General features: G+C 32.1%; 1 protein-coding gene across 2 annotated transcripts in view; it reads right to left on the reverse strand.

The window, feature by feature from the left end:
- Positions 1–23807, reverse strand: part of LOC115880442 (epidermal growth factor receptor) — a 339558-nt gene that overhangs the window by 49851 nt on the left and 265900 nt on the right. Inside the window, exon 2 of one of the 2 annotated variants that reach the window (XM_030897648.1) lies at positions 23142–23548. The exons of the other annotated variant lie outside the window; for it this stretch is intronic. Coding sequence (XP_030753508.1) covers positions 23142–23394 — 253 coding nt within the window. The 5' untranslated portion in view covers positions 23395–23548. The remainder of the gene's footprint in view (positions 1–23141; positions 23549–23807) is intronic. 2 annotated transcript variants of the gene reach the window in all.

Below are 23807 nucleotides of genomic sequence, written 5' to 3' on the forward strand. Positions count from 1 at the left end.
GCACCTGAAATGAGCTCTCGCTCAATCGGTGAGCAGCGCCAGAGCTGAACCGCGATAAAAATGCGGCCAAAGGTTCATTTACATCTTTACAGCGCGCGTCGTAAATAAGGTAACAGCTTTTTGTGTGTCGAAGAGCTTTCGTCGAACCATAAGGAATATGTGTGTTTTGCTTTTGCACACCTGCGTGATTGAGCTTAAACATAAATTTAAATTAGCAGAAGTAAATAGTGACTTAAATTTGTAGTATTTTTATTAAGAGTAGTGTCTTAGAGCCGGTTCATACTCGGTTCAGGGTTAGTTCAGACTTTCTGGTTTGATCCAAACTGGCAAACTTTTCATAAAGTTAACAAATAAGGGAGTGGGGAGGTGGTGGTCGATTTTTCAACCAGAGTCTGTTAAAGAAAATAGATAATAATATGTAATGATCTAATGTATATAATGTATAAACTGTATGTATCATCCAATGTAAGAGAAAAAGTAACTTCGTTTTGATTATCTCTGTTAGCTCTCTACTCAAAAATATTCCCATATCAAGTAAATCAAATTTTGTTTTTCGAAAAACTCGTATCCTATGAGAAATGATCGAAAATATATAGGATATATTAACGAATTTCGAAAATATCGTCCGAGCCGTAAATTTGGTGCACTAAATAAAAAGAAATTAACGTCACAGATATATTTGTTTCTATATTTTTAAATTTTTATCACACAAAATTTGCATAGAAAATACTTAGACGACAATTATTACCTATATAATACACAGCAAACGCAATGTCACCAATGCTCACTGGTCGAATATTCAACCGTTTACGTTAACTTTTAGCGCCAATTCGTCCAACGTATAGACATGGTTGATTGAATGGTCAAGGCATGCATTTAAATAAACATAGCCATCAAACTGGGCGATAATACACTTCCACGCGACTGATTAGTTGGTTAAATTAAAGTGGTCGATTTAACGACCATCAACCTATAAAGGGTTAAAGCCAATTTAAAATTTTAATAGGTTGTACAATGATTTCTTATCGTTGAACTTAGTTTAAGCATTAGGTTTTTCACGATTAAAATTAGGCCGGGAATTGTTGAGGCTTTTACTGGACTTGAAGTTGAGGCTACAAAAAAAATATACCTAAATAGAATTGCTGAGTTCAGCAGAGTTCACTTGAACTCGAGTTTAAGCTAATAAAGTAAAGATTTCAGTTAACGTCTCCTTTTTGCTGCCAGGGCTAATCTGGACGGGGCCTACTTTGTTTACGCGGAATCCGAACCGCGGTCCTCGGCTATATCATGGTCAGTGGCCTCCCGACTTAGGAAGTGTCTAAATTAACTCTTACTCACGAGATATCCGATCTCATCCGGCCTCGAACCGGCGTGAATGAGCAGTGTGTATCAATAGATTTTAGTGTTGGGAAAATTCGAATTAAATAATACGACTAATTCGATAGTAAATTAAAACTAACTAATTCGAATTAACTTTTTCGATATATCGAGATAAAAATTGGTAGTATTTTATATTATATCTGTGGTAACCGAATTACAAATGAACATAAAACATAACCTCTTATGGACAAATACGAATATTAGTAATTAGCATAGTACTATTAGTAGTATTCTTTCGTTCTGAACGAACTGAAAATTTTCACTTAAACTGATTTATAAAGGGAATCGGCAAAGAAAGGAACGATCCGATATAGAAAAATCCAGAAATCATTGTTATTTCCTATACCACGTAGGAAAAAATCAGTTTAAGTGAAAATTGTCATTTCGTTCAGAACGAAAGAATACTACTATTATTTGGTTCATTTCCATCTCACCCAAATTTCACCGAACACTAAAATTAATTTTCTTCTTTTATCTAAATAATTATTGATTGCAACTGATAAAATAAAAAGAAATACGAACCGCACGTAAACAAGGATATACTTATATCGTTTTGGAAGAAGCTTTTATTTTAGATATGAGCTTTTCAATAGGAATTGAAACAATCATAAACTCGACGCTTTTAAATTTAAAACTTTAAATTATGGTTTAATTTATTAAACGGCTTCGGCACAGTTAATAGAATACATTGAATAAAGAATATTTTTTTTAATTTTTTATTCAGTGATAGAATATAAGTATGGCAATGGTTCAGATTTGTTTAAAATAGCCCCTAGACGAGCACTAGCTGGGACGAATTTATTTTTAGGTTAAATTTATAATACTACTAAATAATTCGAATTATTAATTCGATTGTGAAATATGAATTATTACTAATTATTCGATGGTGAAAATAATTCGATTATTCCCATCACTAATAGATTTTACACTTTTCCCTTGGACAACAGCACGATACAGAGTTTCGAACCGGTCACCCGTCCATCCACCAGTATCGCCTTACGTCGCTTACCTTCGGGGTTCTAATGGGAACCGGTGTTTCAATGTAGCTAGGCCGCTGCCTTTAAGCTAACAGTAACTGGTCTTTAGTGTAGCTCAGAAGAACATGAAAAGGTTTAGCATGAGATACTAAACCACAATCTCTCTCTCTAAATACGGACGGATCTATATGTATTGATTAAAGTAGTTAGCTATTCTGATTTTGCTGGTTTGGTTGGCAATGGATTTAAGAAATTTGAATACTTATTGGCTGTTATAACTAGGCGTCAAAAAAACCCAAATATTAAATAATATGATTAATTTTTTGACAATTTTAAATTCGTTTTTCATAATAATGTGAGATTAATCAAAACGATATGATACGAAGTTGGTCAAAGAATTATTAGAGAATCTGAACATATTAGGCAAAGAAAATAGTCCTAAAAAATCCTTCTGATCTGGATGCCAATCCACCAAGGGTTAGAAGAAAATGAAAAAGCAAACGATCTAGCTAGAAAAGGAACGAGCACTCGATTAACTGAAAAAGCAACTTAAAGCGGAACTCAAGAACTTGGAAGACTCCATTCTTAACCTGGAATGAGAATCAATCAAACCAATCCTCAAACGGTCTAAGACATTCGAAGGAATTTCTCAGAACTTAGGACCAAAAAAAATAAAAGATTATCCTTGATTTAAGTAAAAACAATTTTCGAAATGTCACGGGGTTATAACAGGATATTGTCTCCTCAACGAACACCTCAGTAGATTAAAGCCAGGAAAAAACGACAAATGCAGATTCTGTGGGAAAAATGGGAAAACATCAGGATATCTCACCCGGGCGAGGGAGAACACAAAGTACTAGAGTATTTTTACTTTTTTTAAAGTTTTCTGTTTGTTTGTACAGTTATTTATTACAGTTATTTTTTTTTTAATATCCTTAGTTCTGTTAGTGTTAATAATATTTATTAAAACCAAGTCTGTATCGTTACTTTTTAAATTTTTTTAAATTTTAATATAAAGTTCTAATCAGTGTCGAAATGACACTACGACAATAACGACCAAAGCTACATCGTAATATTAAAGAATAACGTCATAAAGTAATAAGAGTTGAAAAAATTGCAAATTGTTGGTGGCAAGTTCATTTCGCTCTTAAAAATTAACCAAGGCATGTGTTGACATTAGTCAAAAAAAAAATGCTCAGGAGACATGGTTCTGATCGAAAAATAATGCTTTAGGAAAAGCTACTCACAAAATTATTGCAGAGTGTTTTAAAATTAGGGTACAAAACAACCCTTCAATTAACCCTGTATAATAATTAGCCAAATACTAAAGTTTATAAAAAAGCGAGTTTACGAATTGAAGTTGATGAATTTATATACAGTTTGCTAAAAAAATTCATGAAAATAAGCATAAATTAGCAAAAATATAACAATTTTAAACTTGACAAAAAAATGTTCCGTTGCGTTTTTTTGCATCTGAGTGTATTTAATCAGAAGGTTTTCCAATTTTAGTTGTAAGTACTATGAAAATAATCGTATTTTAGTAAGAGTCCATCTGATTTTATGAGAACACAATATTTTATATTCTCTCATAATTACAGCGAAATTCTTCCCAAGTAATTACTACTTGTGTCGTAACACTAAATATCAGCCTTCTCTTTATACTTGTCTCCTTTTTAAGTTTTATTACATATTAAATATGAGTGAAAGTATCCTAGATATTTCGTATAGATTTCACACAGAGAGTATGCATTCAGTTAGAAGTGTTTGATGATCTCAAGTATGATTTTGCTATAGGCGAAATTAATGTGAAATGAAATCTAAAGAACAACCTTGGCCGATTTCTTTATATAAAAGTATTGTTAGATATTCATTGTGAGGAGGTCCCAAACTGGAGAACTAGAAAGAGATACGAGATCGGTTGCAAAGTTCCTACAATTTGATGCTGATCAAAATCGATGGAAAGGAGATACAGGGTGTAGAAGTCTCATTTTTATTTCGATTTTTTCCAAATAATTTATGAAGTAGCCTCAATATATGGATAAAAATTGGTGTCTGGGAGTTTTTTGACATTTTGATGTCAATATGACTCCTATTTGTAGGGGGCGCCACCTACATATTTTTAACTGGTTTGAAGGTAATAACTTTTCGTCCGGTATACAGGTAGTATAAAACTCCTGAGTAAAAAATATACATTTACGATGTTTTTTAAGTAAAAAATGTCTCTCGGTAAAAATCGCTACGAGCAATGGTTCTCGATATATTTGAAATCTAAATTATCAATAGCTGTCATCATTGACATAAACTAAATATGTTGACTAAATAGTTATTAGGCTGAAATCATAAGTTTGTGCCAAAAGTTCAACAGAAACTATTTTAATATCATTTTTTGAAGAAAAATTTATGATTAATTTAAAAAAATAAAATGTTCCCAAATTTATCATTTCAGTCAAATTACTATCTACTCAACATGTTTATTTTTTGTCTATAATGACATTTATTGGCTATTTCCATTCTAAATATCTTAAGAATGATTCTTCGTAGTGGTAGTGGTTTTTTACTAAGATACATTTTTTATGTAAAAAATCACGGAAATCTACATTTTACAGTTTTATACGGGTACGGACGAAAAATTATTACTCTTCCAAAGAGTTAAAACACATGTAGATGGCGCACCCTACAAAAAGGAGTCATATTGACATCAAAATAAAATTTCTCATGTCAAAAAACTCCTAGATACCAATTTTCATCCAAATATTGACGTTACTTCAGAAATTATTTGGAAAAATTCGAAATAAAAATAAAACTTCTACACTCTGTATCTCCGAAACTAAGCATTTTAGGACATACAATTATATTAACTTTTTATACTTATTTTTATTTGCAGAATATGCTGCTGAATTTTCGGGAATACAGTTCGAACTAACCCTGTATACTGAGAATATACTTAAAAAAGGTCTTTAACCATTGTGTCTGCCTGTCTTCACTTATGGAGACACTTACTTTGACAAAAAAACGAACACAAATAGAATATAGGTTATGCAACGGAAAATGGAAAGATCCATGTTGGGAGTTACACTTAGGGATAAAATACCAAATCATACCATAAAAAATCGAACAGTAGTAAGGGACGTGGTGATAGCTATCCTACATCTTAAATGGAACTAGGCAAGACATGTGGCTAGGATGACAGATGGACGGTGGAGAAAGAGACTTGTGGAATGGAGACCAAGACATGAAGCCTATAGAAGCAGAGGACAACCTCCTAGTCGATGAACAGATGATACAAAAAAAGTGGCTGGAAATTGAACTCAAGTGGTACAAAATAAAAAGGGACGGCTAGAGTTAAAGAATGCTTTTGTTCAACAGTGGACGGAATAAGCTAAATTATGAAGATGATTCGAAATTCTTAAACTTTTAAGATGGCATTTTGATCAGCATCAAATTGAGTAATGAGTAATTTTAATTCTAGATAACTGACCTCGCACCCCTTCTAATTTCCAAGGTCTCAATAATAAGGCTCAAATTTGGAACACCCTGTGCAGTCCTTATTTTTTTACCGCAAATCAGAAAATATTCTCCTATTAGATAATGTTTCCAGCAGATTTTAATGATTTTCCAAGCTAGAAACAACAAATTTTATTCTGTAGTATGTGATACAGAACTTCGTCTCGCAGATTCGAAAAAAAATAAGGCTAAATTTTCGAAACTTAACCATTGTTAAGAAGAATTTTTGAGAAAAAGCGGCGCGTTGCGAACCGAGACGATAAATCAGCATCGCGAGGGCTCTGTAATAAACGGCTCGCGGTGTAGAGAGATACATCTTGCACGAAGCAAGCCATGCAAGGTCACGAGAAGTTATTTTCCTGCGAGAAACAAAAGAGGATCAGATCTTTTTTTTTTCGTTTGCCCGTCTTTAAGCCGCAGGATAAACGATGATTCTTTCCTTTAGAAGAAACCGAATAGAGATGTGTATCTTTTGAAATGCGCCTGTTCATGTATATTACCCTTCTCTTTTTTGGACGGTGCGAGATTCTATTATTTTGTAAAAATATTTATAGACGTGTATAGAGAAACATGTGCAAATTGTATTTGTTTTCTATTATCCTCAACTTATAATTTCTTGTTTCATTTTTTATATTTGTAAGTATCGTATCGATATATTAACCATCTAAGATTCGCTGATGACATAGTCCTGAAGAACTACAAGCATAAATTAACGAATTAAATACAGCCAGCAATAAAGTAGGTCTCAAAATTAATTTAGCAAAAACTAAAGCAATGTACAACGAACTAGTAGACAGAAAAGACATTCTAATAAATAACACAACACGGAAAATAGTAGAAGAATAATATATTTGGGACAACTAATACACAGCTCGGGATCTCTGTACTACCAGAAGTCAACAGAAGAATTAAGTTAGCATGGAGTACTTATGGAAGAAACTCATTCATATTCAAATCAAAAATGCCGCTTTATCTAACGAAGAAAACATTCGACCAATGTGTACTACCAGTTATGGACTATGCGTGCGAAACTTGGACACTCAAAACGGACATTATAAGGAAAGTGCGGGTCGCACAACGCTCAATGGAACGAAATATGCTGGGAATAACCAAGAAAGACTTAAAACAATAGAGTGGATACGACAAAAGACCTAAGTTATAGATGTCATCCAAACAAATCCCTCAAGTGGCAATGGACAGGACACATGACAAGAAGGATGGACAACAGAGGGACCACAAAAATTACAGCATTCCACGAGGAATTAAGATATCTAGAACAAGACCAAACCTGAGATGGGACTATGATATTAGGAAATTAGCTGGGATAACCTGGGCCCGCATAGCCAACAATAAACAACAATGTGCCCAAACTACAAAGAGAGTAGGTATCTAAATATGTGAGGGAGTCTACACCATAATTGGAAATTCGTCAAAAAAATAATCATATTATTTAATTTTTAGTTTGTTTTCACGCTAGTGATAACAAATTATTCGAATAATAAAATAAAACAAATAAACAAATAAAATTATTCGAATTTCTTTAAATTTACTGCCAACCAAAGGAGCAAAATCAGATAACCAACCATTTCAATATGTATAACATCCTTCGTAGACAAATACTAAACTACTGCATTGTATATTTTTATATCCATGTACTTTAAAAATTTTACCGCATTTTAACGACTTTTTTAACGTGAGTAACATTTATTTTTATGCACAAAAAATTATATATCTAACTGCGCAATACACATACGAGTATATAGGTACCTTGATCGTTTCTGTGTTATCTCCGCTTATACTTACTTATCTGTCCCAATAAAAATCCAACATACTTTTTAAATAAACCAAAATATCGGAACGATATTTGTACAGCCAACAGAATTATCAGGTATATACATACTGAACTCCACTTGCCTGCTTTTTTAAGAATCTTTTCCGTGTTCTTGTTACACCTCTCAAGCTGTATTTAATGATGATATCGAGTTATTCCGATAACGCGTCTTTGAGTTTCTTAAAAATAAGTTAACGTAAAGTCTGTAACGTCTTCTCGGTATTTGTAAAACGCAAATATAAGTTTGATATCAAAATATTATGATGGCCAAGGTTATTTTCCATAGTAATGTGAGACTAATCAAAACGATGTGAGAAATAAATGGATCAAAATCCTGATCTAATTTACGAAAATCTACATTTTATCCCTCATCACATTCCTGACAACGAAAGAAAAGATTACAAGTTCAATATAGAAGAATAAAAGGACGCTGTTGTGATGCCCTGGTACAGAAACCAGGACCAGCCGTAATATTTTTACGTGGCTGAAATTTGTTCGTTTTTGAATCCCACCTCCGCTGTTCCAGGATCGGAGTTCAAATCATTCGAAGAATATTATTTCAGGAAGTATGGCATACAAATTCAGAATTTGCAACAGTGTCTTTTGGACGTGGATCACACTTCGGCCAGGCTACATTTTTTTGACTCCGCGGTATGTTAAGAGGAAAGGCGTTGCTTTGCCGGCGAGCAGTGAAGAGACTAAACGGGCCAAGAAAGAGAATCTGGAACAGAAACAAATCCTGGTTCCGGAATTGTGCTCGATTCATCCATTTCCATCGTCCTTATGGCGCAAAGCTGTCGCTTTACCTTGTATTTTGTACAGAAAATTGTTCTAAACAAATTCGCAGAACTGTAGCCGTAGATTTAAACTTGGGCAAGATAAACTTAGATGAAGATATAAAATTTATTCATTACCTACCCTTAAGAACCGTCTACACATAACGTTTTACCTGCCAGTTAAAATGGTCCGTTTTTTTATTTAAACACAAACATACGCTTATAGCCTGAACCAATAAGACTGACCCTTCGAGTGTCTTAGATCGTTAGAGTATTCCAATTCCAAGGTTACGAATAGTCTTCCAGGTTCTAGTTCAGTTCTAGTCCATTTAGTGGAGGGTTCGCTCCTTCTTTAGCTAGATCGGTTGATTTTTCATTACCTTCTATCACTTGATGGGCTGGCACCCAGAGTAGGAGCACTTTATCTTCTTTGCCTAATCTGTTCAGTTTCTCTGAGCATTCTTTGACCAACTTCGAATTAATGGTTACTATTAGATAAGATAGTTATTTCTACACATCTGCTGATGCTTCTGAAACCAAAGTAGGAACAGGGATATTATTATTTAGACCGAAAACGAATTGAGTCATTGTTCTATTAATCTGTCTTAAAAGAAACATTATTATTAGTAAAATAAAACTCATGCTAAACAAGAAAAATTAATCAAAGAGATTAATAAACCAAAGGCGTAGAATTCAAAAAAACAAACAAACATAATAATTATCGAAACTACGCTTCAAAAAATTTCTACGACGCAACAACAATTCTTTTCTTAAAGCGACCAACTGGCTTTTTCGGCGGAGCTCTAACGGTCCTGGTTCAACATCATTAAAACACGCGGCAAAACATCGAGTCCATTTACAACGGGTTAGACAAAGATGGACAGAGTGTTCTCGACCTTCGTCGGCTATAACGTGCTTAAGTTTTTTTTACGTAATTACTGTACATGGACAGAGCTGTCCATTAGTTGCGTGAATCATATAATTTTTGTCAGATTCCGAATCTCACGAAAGGCTTCTTATTTGTATATTTACGCAGTCTAAGCGTAATTTAACGAAGAATTCGAAAGAAGAAGTTAGTTGGTATGTTTCTTTAATTTGTGTTTTTCTTTTAACCGTCTTTCTCTGGTAGCAACGTTATAATAATGTAGAATTAAGAAATTTTTCCATTAAACAGAATTTCAAAATATGTATAAATAACGAATGCTATTATAACGCACGTTTTATTGTATTTTCTATATTAAAATTTGATGCATTAATATTACCAGAAACTAATAAGTAAACTTAACACTTATTACTACCTATTGGATAATTGAGATTGAGAGACAACTTGTAATATTGATATATTATACTTCTACTTTTGACATTCAACTTCAATTACTACTATATGTCAGAAGAATAATATAAGTAGACAAACTATACTATATATATATACAGGTATATACAAGCCAAGGCTTCCGTCAAAATTCCGGATTAAAAATAGATGGAGAATATGTTAAGCATCTAAGAATCGCTAATGACATAGTTCTAATTTCCAAGAGTCCTGAAGAACTACAAGCACAAATTAATGAACTAAATACAGCCAGCAGTACAGTGAATGTCAAAATAAATTTAGCAAAAACTAAAGTAATGTATAAGGAACTAGTGGAAATCATAAGGAAATTGCAGGTCACACAACGTTCAATGGTACGAAATATGCTGGGAATAACCAAGAGAGGTCGTAAAAGAATACAGTGGATACGACAAAAGACCCAGGTAATAGATGACATACACATGTGTCAAATCCCTCAAATGGCAATGGGTAGGATACCTGGCAAGAAGAACGGATAACAGATGGACCACAAAAATTACAGCATGGCACCCACGAGGAATTAAGAGACCTAGAAGAAGGCCGAACCTGAGATGGGACCATGATATTAGGAAATTAGCAGGGATAACTTGGGCACGTATAGCCAACAATAAACAACAATGGACCGAACTACAAAGAGGCAGGCTACACTATAATTGGAAATGGTTGAATAAGCTGAAAATGATGATGCTGATACAAGCCAGATCTACAAGCCATGTCTAAACAGCAAAAATGCTAAATTAATTCAATTTACTTAAAAAAAGAGTTTATAAACGAAGAGCATGTATATGGACTATTGTATAATAGTTGTGTACAGCTTTTCACTAATTCATAATATTTTTACCGTATTGTTATTTAATAATTTATAGATTTTATTTATTGATATACAGGGTTGGCTACGATCATCTTTGTGTCCCAATTTCCTTTGTAAAAAGAGCAAAGTGAATTTGTGTGAAACAAAGAGAGAAGAACAAGAATTGCCCCAAACGCTTTAAAATAAAGTTACTAAACTACATTTTGTAGAACAAAAAAAGTAGCAATGCAAATTAATAACTATTTTGTGATATCTACTCAAATATAGAGCAAAATAAAGCACTAATTCACCACTATACACCAAAACACTTTATAACAAACGCATAACACTTTTATACCTAAACCATTCTCAAACTGATTTTTAGTCACTATACTTCAAACCTGCACGTGAAGAAATTAATCAAATATATAGATATAGGCTGTTGGCAAAAAGTTTTTATGAATTTGAAAACAATTTTGTTTCATACAGAGCGATGTAAGTTCAATATATTTAGTTACAGCTTTGTTATCGATACAGCCTAAAGTATCTTGAAGTAGCTTAAAGTATCTTGAAGTGGAACACTTGGGAACAACGAAACACCAAAGGAGACCAAACCTTCAACACCATGTAATGTTTAATCATATTCTGATGATGCTAACAGGGTTTTTCCAAAAAACTTCGAAAAGACACCTTCCAAGGTGCCAATAATGAGACTCATTGTTGGGATTTGGTTACATACTGTATATAAACAAAGGATGCTTTTATACAAAAATGGATATTTTATGTTCGAATTAAAAGTTAAGATATTGTTTCTAGGCCTACCTAATCTAATAAAATTAAAATCCATAAGACAGTTGAAAATATCCTTGGAAAAGGTGTTAAATCAAAAAAGGTGTTATTATATAAAGTTTTATTTAGTTAGATTAGTTGTGCCTAAAAAATTACGCGTAATATTCGTTTGTAAACAAACTATATCTTTAGTACTAATATATCAACAACAACAAATAGTAAAATAAACTGATAGTGATAGTGAATACAAGTCTTATCTAAATCCTCTCGGTATCACGTGGCGTAATCATAATATGCGCGGGAAAACTAACCAATTTCATAAGTTGTATCGCCTGACGGCAAAAATTATAAATATAATACTTTGGTGTAATTGATAAATATAGTATTTTGTTACTTTATATTATATCAAGGCAGTGATATAGTTTTTTCGTAGGCCCCGACCTACTTTTTTATATCAAATTGCAGAATATGAGGTGTAAAATTGTTTAGAGGTTGTCAAATATAAGAATGTACGACGAAAAGATTCAAGTGGAAACCCACTTAAAGCGGAATTCAAAAACCTGGTAAGACTCCATTCGAAACCTGTAATGGAAATCCTCCAACGGTCTTCTTCTTCTTAGGCCGCCGTCTCCCTTCGGAGGTTGGCAATCCAACTGGCTGTGATGGTGCGTGAAACCGCACCTCTGAAAATTTCAATTGATGTTCTTCCGAACCAACAACGCCTTAAGCCAGGAGTTTTGCCTTCTTCCCACTGATCTCCTGCCCTCAATTTTGCCTTCGATGACCAGTCTGAGCACCTCGTATCGATCACCCTTCATAATGTGACCGACGTACTGTAACTTCCTTTCCTTCACTGTTGATAGAAGCTCTTTAACTTTGCCCATCCGCCTGAGCACAACTTCATTTGTCACTCTATCCATCCTATATATGATGGATATACGCAGCATACGGCGATACAAGTACGAGTACAGTCTTACCTCGATTAGTACAGTCTTTCCCGGTGTTTTGGAAAATACGGTCCAACGAAAAATTTTCCAACGGTCTAAGACACTCGAAAAAATTTATCAGAACTTAGGACCGAGAAAAATCAAAGATTTTCCTTGATTTCATTAAGAACAATCTTCGGATTGTCACGGGGTTTCTAACAGGACACTGTCTTCTCAACAAACACCTCAGTGGATTGAGAAACAACGGCGAATGTAGATTCTGTGGAAAAAATGGGAAACACCAGAACACCTCATTACTCATTACTGAGTGCGCCGAAACGATAACAGTTCGTGCCATAAACATTGGTTCGGTTGATGTCGGAGATGAAGAGTTGGCCTCTGTAAATCCGTCTCGGATACTGGCTTTTTTCAAAGTTCTGAAATTGTATGATGAGTTATAACTTGTTAGAAAAGGGGACATAAAGTAGAAAAAGGACTGTAAGGTCGCGGTGATTAACTAACTAAACTAACTCTAAACATTCTACAATTCTACGGTGAAAAGATACGCCTTGCTGAAACATATATCGTCATGTTTCAAAGTGCATAAAAATCTGACAAAATCTGTTATACCTGAACAGTCTATATGTATTTTTACTTCAATGTTCAATTTTCGCAGACGTATGAAGGGTAAAGGTACATTCAGGCTGAGAGCGTCGCGTTTGCGTCGCGTCCGCGTGTCGAAATGGAATAAATTCACTTCAATAACTTAAATTAGACCGTTCAGGCCGACAGCGTCACGTTTGGTGTTGCGCTAGTGTCCGCCGAGCGTCGGGGTTCGAGTTCAATGGGGCGGACGCGACGCTCTCAGCCTGAATGTACCTTTACCGATAAGATAACATTTTTCAAATTGCCTGGATCATATTGCTTCAAAATTTCCTAGAAGTCTCTTATTTATAACTATTTCAGAGTTATCTAATTGTCAACAATATCAATAGTTAGAATAAAATAGTTCGTATAAATTTTGTTTATATTCCAACTAAATAAAAAAAATTAAAAATATTATTATTATTATTAAAAAATATTGTCTTAAAAGCTCTTTTTTCTGACAATACTAAATAAAATACCAAATTTGGTAAAAATTTAAATTCAATTATCATTAAATTTTGTGTAAAAATATGTTTTCTAAAATTGAATTACCTCTTAAATTTCCATCCACATTATTTTTCTTCCCTTCACAACCGTGATTTTCCCCAGATCTAGGAAAAATTCCCTAACCCTGGCAACTAAACATCTATAAAAGATATATAAGTAAACAATATACCGTATGATCGATAAAAAACAGTCTCCAGTTGTCGAAATGACGATCGACTTATAAGAGATAACCTAACTTAACCAAATAAACTTTTAGTTACGTCATCGAAGATGCGATTATTAAATACATTGTTTACAACTATGGACATATTCGGTGCCGGGTTGACTAACTGGAATTTAAATTTTTCGTTGGCGATTCAGGTGGTAGTTCTGCTTAAAAAAATGTCAAATTGCCACATTTATTTATTTATCTCCTGATGTTTTCATTCCTTTTTACACTTAGTTTTTGGTTTAGTGAATTAATTATTATATACTTTAAAATTTTTACTAGCAGACCTTACAGTCGAAAATTGTTCTTTTTAGAACCATTTGTAGTGCGTTTTTTTGTACAACATATTGAAGCAGCTTAATAGCCGTTGAAACAAACTTAACGTAGCCTTATTAGAATATTTTGAACGGGAAAACCTTATTAGAATATTTTGAACGGGAAAGCAGTAATAATGTCCCTTATGTGCTGTGAAGGAGGTAAGTTTTGTTGATATAAATAATAACTGTTTATTATAATTAATTCGTTTTCGTTTCCCAAAATATTTTGATGAAAATAAAATATGTAAAAGTGGACAACGCTGTCCCGGTCAAGGTTAATCACGTGACTAAAAGTTTATTTGGATAAAAAATTAATTTATTCAATTCTGAATTAAATAAAGCTCATCAAAGAATCTTTATTATTTACTGTAATACTGCAAGCATTACATACCAATTACACATGGCCTTCGATAATAAACTTTTTGTAATAAATACTTAGCAACCTAGCATTTCTCTGTTTACATCTCTTTTGTATATCTTGGCTACATTCATGTTTTTTCAAATTAAAAGGTTGCCTATTTATATTTCTCGTCTGAGACCGACCAAATCAACAAATCTGATTAAAATTTCATTTTTTTCTTCAGGGGTGATTAATAACCAAAGACATCTAAATAAAGGGAGACAAAACAATTTACATTTTATCGCGATCACGAACCGTGTTCCGCAAAATTCGATGATGACAGATTTACGCGGTATGTGATAGAATACGGTTCGAGTTCCAAATGTTATTATTGTTATTAATGTTTTTTGGGTACCTATAGAAACGTTAAACTAAATATCTGTATAGGTATATAACTTTAATTAATATACGCATAGATTGTGCCAGGATTATACCTTCGAAATTATTTTTAGTTTTCTAATTAAATTATGTTAGGGAAATTACAATGACAACTAGCGGCATCGCTGCGGATTCATCTCTACTACGAAATTGTCGAAAACTGTAGGAATTACGCTGACATTTGACATATTCATTTGTTTTGAATCAAATTATATTTGACAGCGCGCGGTTGTGAGTTTTCTGCGATAGTTGAAAGTTTTTGTAGCTTTTGAACAACTTTCTAATAATTATTTATTAGTGTTTATTGCAAAGAAAACTATTTAAAGTAGTTTTTAACTATCTACGATGGTTCGCCAGTGCATAGTTTGTAAAAAGGTGGACTATTCTAACCCGGAATTGATATTTCGACGGTAAGTGTCATTACGGTTTTTTTTACCTTTAGCCATGCTTACAGTAGCCTTTCTAGATACTTTTAGTTAAAAGTAGATTATTACAAAAATACGTATATTTTCTTACTTGTTGGCGCTTTCGATTGTGAAATTAGAGTTACCCTCAGTTAGACCTCAGGCAAAACTAGTGATAAGGGAAAATTGGTCTGAGGCAATCCCAATCAATTTTTAATAAAATTCATCAATTTTTGATAAAGAAACATAACGCCACTGATAGAGCCAAATGACAGAAAGATAGACGAAACTCAACCGTGTTTTCATATTTATGTATCCATCTCTTTTTAAGTCTCATAAAAGTGTCAAACCATGTTGATTCGAAAAAATCGAGATTTATGAATGAGTGTTCTGTCTACCCATTTAGATGTCTTTGTTAATAACATTTTAAACCTGAGGAAAACAAAATACATTACAGTGACAATTAATGTATGTAATTATAATTCACAGGTAAATGTTATTTTCAGTCATTTTTGGGATGTCGTCTGTTGAAATCTTCTCTCACTCGTTAGTCAAAATTTTAATTGTCTCTATGAAAATTTTAATGTTTTAAACATTTTTTTTCATGTTCTGTATTTTATTGGCTATCAAATTTTAAAAATGTTTGTATAAAACTGACTAGGTTTCTAAATAAAAATGAAGAGATATTTACATTTTTGCTTAGATTCTCAGTAAAACAAAGTACAATACCTCGCACAATAACACAGACAGTACTCACAATTCATTTTGTTTTAGCAAAACAATAAAGGCATGAGGAATTTTACTTAACGATCTTTTTTTTGTTGTTGATGCCGTCCGTCTAAACCTGGCCTTGTAAGTCCAACGTTTAATTTATATTTTCGTGTATCAAAAAGCAATTAGTGCTGCATCGATTAAGTAAGCTATACTGTAAAAATAATTACGGACTGTGCCTTAATAAATAACAGCCATTTTCTATCGACGTCCATATAAAAAAGTTTAATTTAAAACCTTTGGAGGATGGCTACAATAGCGATGATGATGATCGGTGCCTGATGATAATATTCTAATATGAAGTAGGATGACTGGTCAAAATGCTAGATGTTATATTCGAGGTCTTTATCTTTTTTTCTTCGTGGTTCTTTGTCTAGAGTTTATGTACAGGTGCTTGGAGAATATTCAATCTCATATATGTCTCACGTTTTTTGCTAAATAGTTTTAAGAAATTTTGAAATTGTTGTTAGCTACATCATCAAAATTATATCTAAGAGTTTTAACTGTGATGTCAACATGTAGTAACTGTTATAATGAAGTTAATTTTATTTAATGTCCATCAGAATGTCATAGACCAAAAAACAATTTTTTTTGGTCTAGTTTAAAACCTTATATTTTTTTTATTTTTAGGCCTATTTCCTAAATTTTTGTAGCAAACTGTAAAATAAAAACACTAAATCACCACAATACACCAAAACACTTTTACTTTTACACTGGACGCGCGTTTCGCTAACCATGTTAGCATCATCAGCAGATGATTATAAACTGAGTTTATAATCATCTGCATCAATCTATATATTGTGGTGATTTAGTGTTTTTATTTTGCTGTGTAACACCAAAGGTTCCAACCCTCAACTGTAAGCAAACTGTATATAAATATATCAACTTTAATTCGTAAACTCATTTTATTATAAACTTTAGTATTTGACTTATTATACAGGGTTATTTTTTACTCTATCTTTAAAACACCCTATGCAATAATTTCGTGAGCAAATTTTCCTAAAACGTCATTTTTGGTCAGAATCATGTCTCCTGAATATTTTGTTTTTTTACTTATATCGACACATGCCTTAGTTAATTTTTAAGAGCAAAATGAACTTGCCACAAACATTTTGCAGTTTTTTTAATTATATCGTTACTTTTTGATGTTATTCTTCATAATGACGAGGTGGCTTTGTTGACTATTGTTGTGTAAGATTGAATATGGTTCTTAGTGTCGAATATTGTGCAAAAGTCATTGATCTTATTGAACATTATAAATATTCGCTTGATCCTTGAAGAAGAATAGGAAAACATAACACAATATAACAGCCAGGGTAGGGGAGGCATTACAAAATATTATTTTTAGAGTATTTTTTACAAGTTTCTTGTTTGTTGTACTCTTAGTTATTATAGTTATGTTTTTTTAATATCCTCAGTTCTGTTAGTGTTACTAAAATGTATTAAAACTAAGCCTATATCGTTCCTTTTTTAACTTTTTTTAAATTTTAATATAGAGTTTTAATACAGGTCGATGTGACATTATGACAGTCACCAAAGCCACTTCATGGTATTAAAAAATAATATCCTAAAGTAATGATAGTTGAAAAAATTGCAAATTGTTGGAGGTAAGTTCATTTCGCTCTTAAAAATTAACCAAGGCATGTGTTGACATGAGTCAAAAAACAACAGGAGATATGGTTCTCATCGAAAAATACTGTTTTAAAAAAAGTTACTTACGAAATGATTGCACAGGTTATTTTAAACTTAGGGTAGGAACAAAATCCTTCAATTATTCCTGTGTAATAAGCCAAGCACTAAAGTTTATAAAAAACTGAGTTTATGAATTAAAATTGATAGATTTATACACAGTTTGCTAAAAAAAAATCATGAAAATATGGCTAAAAGTAAAAAAATATAGCACTTTAAACTTGACGAAAAAAATTTTCCGTTGTGTTTTTTTGTACTGTATTGAGTGATTTGGTTAGAGTGTATTTTGTTCTAGTTGGTCTATTTTGATGAATTTTTAAGCAATTTTTAGCTCAGCTTTTTAGCCTTTGGTGTTACACAGCAAAATAAAACACTAAATCACCACAATACACCAAAACACTTTTACTTTGCACTGGACGCGCGTTTCGCTAACCATGTTAGCATCATCAGCAGATGATTATAAACTGCTTTTAACTAAACAGGACAGCGAAACGCGCGTCCAGTGCAAAAGTAAAAGTGTTTTGGTGTATTGTGGTGATTTAGTGTTTTATTTTGCTATGTTGAGTGGTTCAACAAAGTAAGGCATTTCAAGCCCACTTTGTCATCAAGATGTATCTTGTGTAGTATAGTGTCATCAAGGTGTATTATTATTTTGTGTTAGAGATATTTGCTTTTAAAGAATACAGTAAAAATTTCCAGCAATAGCATTAAAAGAACACACACCTATGAAATCGTGTTTATTGTTTTTGTTTATCAATTTGAAATATTATTATTGTTAATTGTGGTAGTTATTCTACCAGAGATGGTTTCAAGTCCAGAACTTGATTTCTACTAAGTCCAATTCAAGCCATGCAACAATGTATCAGATACAACTCCTAGACTTAAAATCATCTCTGCTCGGATAACTGCCAACAAACAATAATAATATGACTTTTCGATGACAATGACAATTCAAAAACAATAAACACTATTTCATAGATGCGTTGATTTTCAAAAGCTCTTTATGCTAGAACTTTTGTAAATAGTTATTGTGTTTGGTTCAAGAGTCTATTATTGACTCAAAAGTTCTCTCTTTTTTTATATGTCCAATAAAAAATATATTGTTATGAATCAAAAAACAAACTATCGAGACATGATGAACCTTGATTTTGAAATTCTAGGGAAAAAATAAAGGAGGGTTTCATTAAAGAAGGTTTTTGACATATTTAACATTTTCTGAAAATGAAGAATAAACTCTAAATTCAATAAAATCTACCTAAATTGTAATTTACCCTGTATACCCTAATATTAAGTTAGAATAGCCATTGTATGTTAAACCAAATTAACATTTGACCCGAAAAGTTATACAAGATAGAACAAAATTAGTATTGAATATTGGTCACATTTAAAAGCAAGTTACTTCAATGGAGAATTCATATCTCTTCTAATTCTATTAAGATTGCTCAAAAAAAATTAGTGTCTGTAAATCTTTATTATTTTTTGATGATGATTATAGGTGTGTGTGTGTGTGATATGTCTAACGTTAATTTAACAAAAATTAAAGGATGTAGAGTGAACTATTTAATGGTAATAAAGAGGTACATGTGTGAAACATTTAAAAAGAATACACTTAAATTTTGTTATTGACGTTTTTTCAAAAAAAAATAACCCGCCAGAAAGGTATAGACTGGGATATTTGTTATTACCAGTATTGAACGGTAATTGAGAACCAAAATTAACTATAAATTTACAAACTAACAAGAGGTATAATTTAGTAAATCGCTAAACCTTGAATTAAACCTACAGAACGTCCACTTATATCGACTTCGGAAAATAATAAACATACTTCTGGTATCTTGCCTTCGAGAGAACACTATATATTTTACTCCTACAAGCTTTTTAGTTTATAGCCTCGAAGTGGTAATGGAAAAACAAGATATATTTGATCGGTTCTAACCTAAATAACACTATGGCAGATATAATAAAATTAAATTGGATTTAAGATTCAAAGAATATTGTAATAGCTGTTCTTTTTTCAGTTGATTTAAAGATGTATGTTGTTTTAAAAATAACTTTAGTTGTCGAATAGACAAGAAAAGTAAGAGAAGTTGATGTATAAGTTTACGCCAAGTAATGGTTTATTTTTCACAATTATCTTTATGCAGATCTCTGTATTATTTTAACAAAACATTATAGTATGCTCTGTTTTCACTTATTTTAAAAACACTACATTATTATTTAAAAGTTATTTTCTTCATGGAATTCAGATAATTTACGTTTAACAAAGAATATTACAATATATCAATCCTTTTCTTGCTTTATTTAGCGCTTCCTTATACTTTTTGTTGCGTTATTATTACTTGTGACAAATCATATTACAGAACAAAACAACATAACGATTTCATTTCTATTAACTTCAACCCACGCACATTTTTTCTTAATAGATACTACTACAAACACTACCAAATATGGCAATTATATAGATATTTATATTTTTAATAAGCATATATTCTTTTTTTCTCAAAAACCAAATACATCAACTTTTTTATTTAAGTGAGTTAATACAGGGTGAGTCTTAAATAAGTGCAAATATTTTAAGGAGTAGTATATTTCGACTCCGATTATGAGGTTTTTCGCGAAAAAAATTGAAAACTGGGATTTTTTGAATAAAAAAAAATTTTTTTTTAGTAAAAAACAGAATTTCTTGTTATTATGGCAACATAGGTAGTAGAATAAATTTGAAAATTTAAAAACAAGAAAGAACCTCCAGAAAAGATCCAGTGGTTCTCAAAATTTAAGCAAAAAATATTTTTTTTTGGAAATTTTCACAGTAAAATAATTTGGTTATTTCGTTATTTGAAAAACCGTAAAGAGAAAATATGTTTCTTTTATCGAGATCTACCAGGCCTAAAAATATTAAGTAGATAATGAAAAATTATCTCCTTTTTATGTTATTGTATTGTTATTAAGAAGAAACATAACCATAGTATTAATGACACATATTTTTAATGTAGTTGATACTTCTAAAAAGAAAGGAATATTTTGTTCCAAGTTTCTCAAAAAGTAACAAAATGGTATGATAGAATCTGAATCTATTGATTACCTTCAGGTTTATGCCTTTAAAAACTTTATGCCTATAAAGTTTTTAATAGATACTTTAAAAGACTTCTTATCCATATTATTAGATACCAGATATCATCATCTTTATAATCATAAATGTTAAGACAAAACATAAACATTATTGTATTGATTGAAAACTCTTATTGTTAATAGAAATTCTATCTAAATAAAATAGTTTGTTTGTCTCTTGATTCACGACTTAAATATAAGAAGAATCACACACATTATTGAAGAGATGCTTGTCAATTCTTTAATTTGTATGTAGAGGAGATAAATAGTTAAAAAAAAGGAATGATTTGTTAATCTTCAGGTTCATGTATTCAAATACAATATTCTTTAAAGTTTGTAGAAGGAAATCTAGAGAATTTACTTTCATCATCACAGATGTAAGAAGAAACTACTGCAGTAAGTTCTGATGGTGAATACTTTAATTATTTAGTAGATTAAGGGTATTTCGTTCCCATTTTTTTGAGAGACAAGAAATACAAGAAAAACTAAATCTTTTGTTTGTTTAATGTTCGTAATAGGAATTGTGGAGGAATTACTTCTTCATTTGGTTACAGCCTCTTTTTTACCAGTAAGTGGTGATTGGGAATTAATAATTTAGTAGATTTCTTCAAAAATTACAAAGTAGTTTGTTCGCATTTGTTTAAGAAGTAAAGAAAACAAAAAAAACTGAATCTTTTGAACAAGGTTCATGTGTTCAAAAACAATGTTCTTTAAAGTTTGTAAGATGTTTTCTAGAAGATTTACTTTTACTTTTCGCTACATCAGCCTCGTTTTTATCATCACAGATGTAAGAAGAGACTACTCTGGTAAGTACTAATTGGTAACATTTTATTTTAGTAGATTTATTCAAGAAGAATTTGGTTCTTATTAAATTAAAGAGTACCTATTCGCATTTCCATGAGAGATAAAGAATACAAAAGTAATTGAATTTTTTGTTTACTTCCAGGTTCATGTATTCAATAAATGGATCCTTTAAAGTTCGTAATAGGAATTCTAGAAGGCTTACTTTTTCTTTTGGTTTTGGTTATGTAGTAGAAAACAATATGATTTGGTTGTTTCTAATTGCATCTCTAGAAATAAGATCCAATAGTAAAAACAAATATTAGTAATTTTGAGAAGATAGAGAATACTAGGGAAACTGAATCTTTTGTTTACCTCCATGTGTTCATGTGTTCAAAAAAAGTATTCTTAAAAATTCGTAATATGAATTGTAGAAGATTTACTTCTTCTTTTGGTTACATCAGCCTCGTTTTTAACGATAACAGATGTCAGAAGAAACTACTACCGAAGAAAGTACTGATAGAGAACACACCAATTTAGTATTCTTTTATTTTATCAAACTAAAGAAGTAATTCCAGTTGTGATGATAGAGAATCATCACAAGTTTAAAAACAAAGAAAAAAGGTATTTGATCAATTTAGGGTGGCTGCAGGGACGTCCCGTAATCCTGCTGTTAAAACATAATAGTTCGTTTTTATATATATATAAACCAACTGTTATGTTGAGAAGTACCTGAAGTATAAAAGAAATTGTACCTCATTTATTTACTTTAAGGTTTATGTAGTTAAAAACACTATGACTTGGTTGTTTCTAATTGCATCTGTAGTAATGAGGTCCAATAGTAAGAACAAATGTTAATATTTTTGAGTGTTTGTAAATCAGATTTCAAAGTTAAATATTATGAAAGATACTAAACTCTTTTGTTTACTCTTTTATTTTATGTATTCAAAAATACCCAATATTCCTTAAAGATTGTCCTTTTTTCTTTCTTCTCTCTCTATATTATTATCACAGATGTAAGATAAGACTACTGTAGTAAGTTCTTATTGGGGATACTTTAATTTAGTAGAATTATTTTAAAAAATGGAGTACTTTGTTACCAATTCTTTGAGAGATAAATTGTTCAAGAGAATGGAATTTTTTGTTTACTTTCAGGTTCATGTGTTCATTAACTTATGTTTCTAAAAGTTTGAAACAGATAGTTTAGAAGACTTTTGATTTTGGTTACATTAGCATCTTCTTTATCATCACAGATGTCAGAAGAAACTACTGTAGTAAGTACTGATTGGGAACTCTTTAATTTTGTAGATACTTTATTTCAAAATAAAGAAGTAATTTCAATTTTCTCTATCATCTGTAGTTCTGATCAACTATTGTATAAAAAAACAAATTGTACCTCATTTATTTACCTCAAGGTAGGTAGTTAAAAGAATATGAAATCAATATGATTGGATTGTTTCTAATTGGATGCCTATTAATAAGATCCAATAATAACTCTGTTTTCAAAGTTAGGCATTACCAAAGATACTGAATCTTTTGTTGTTTACTTTCTCCTCCGTGTATTCAAAAACAATATTCCTTAAAGATTGCAATAGTGTCTCTACAGGACTTACTTTTTCCTTTGGCTACGAAATCATCCTCTTTTCCTATCATCACAGGTCCAGGTCTCACATGGCTCAACCTATTCGCTCCCAACGCGTAACTCCCATTACTCCCCACACTCCCGTGTCTCCTTTTACCTGCATCACACCCTCCTATCACTAAAACAACCACCGCTATCGCCACCGCGACGTTTCGTCTACTTCCTCCCCTATCAGGGAGGCATCGCGTCCTTTGCCCATCGTCACCAAACGTTGGCGGCACCATATCCGACGCCCGTCATCAATGGTTTTACATGTTTGGTACTCCGACCACACGAAGGTACTACTGCCGTCACACCTGATGGTCGCCGTATAGTCCTTACTGGTCGACGTTTCGTTCGGTACTGATTGGATCCGAGCGGCTGCAAGACGCGGAGGAGCTGAAAACAAAACACAGTTATAGGTAGGTATACCTATGGAATAAGAGAGAGAGGTTACAGGTAGTTGTTGGGATCAGGGTTTCGAGGAGGCGGCAAACCGCCAGCGACCGAGAATAAGAAGAAGAGAAAGGGCGCGTGCTATGGATGGCGGTTTTAAGTGGGTCCGGTGTAGAAGATGATTGTAACGATTCGTGTAATTATGTTTCTTTTTGTTTTGGTATAAATGCAGATAATGAGAAATGTACGTGATGTTTATGGA

Source organism: Sitophilus oryzae, unplaced genomic scaffold (assembly GCF_002938485.1).
Source record: "Sitophilus oryzae breed Bouriz unplaced genomic scaffold, Soryzae_2.0 scaffold_1623_pilon_pilon, whole genome shotgun sequence".
In the NCBI taxonomy this organism is placed as follows: Eukaryota; Metazoa; Arthropoda; class Insecta; order Coleoptera; family Curculionidae; genus Sitophilus; species Sitophilus oryzae.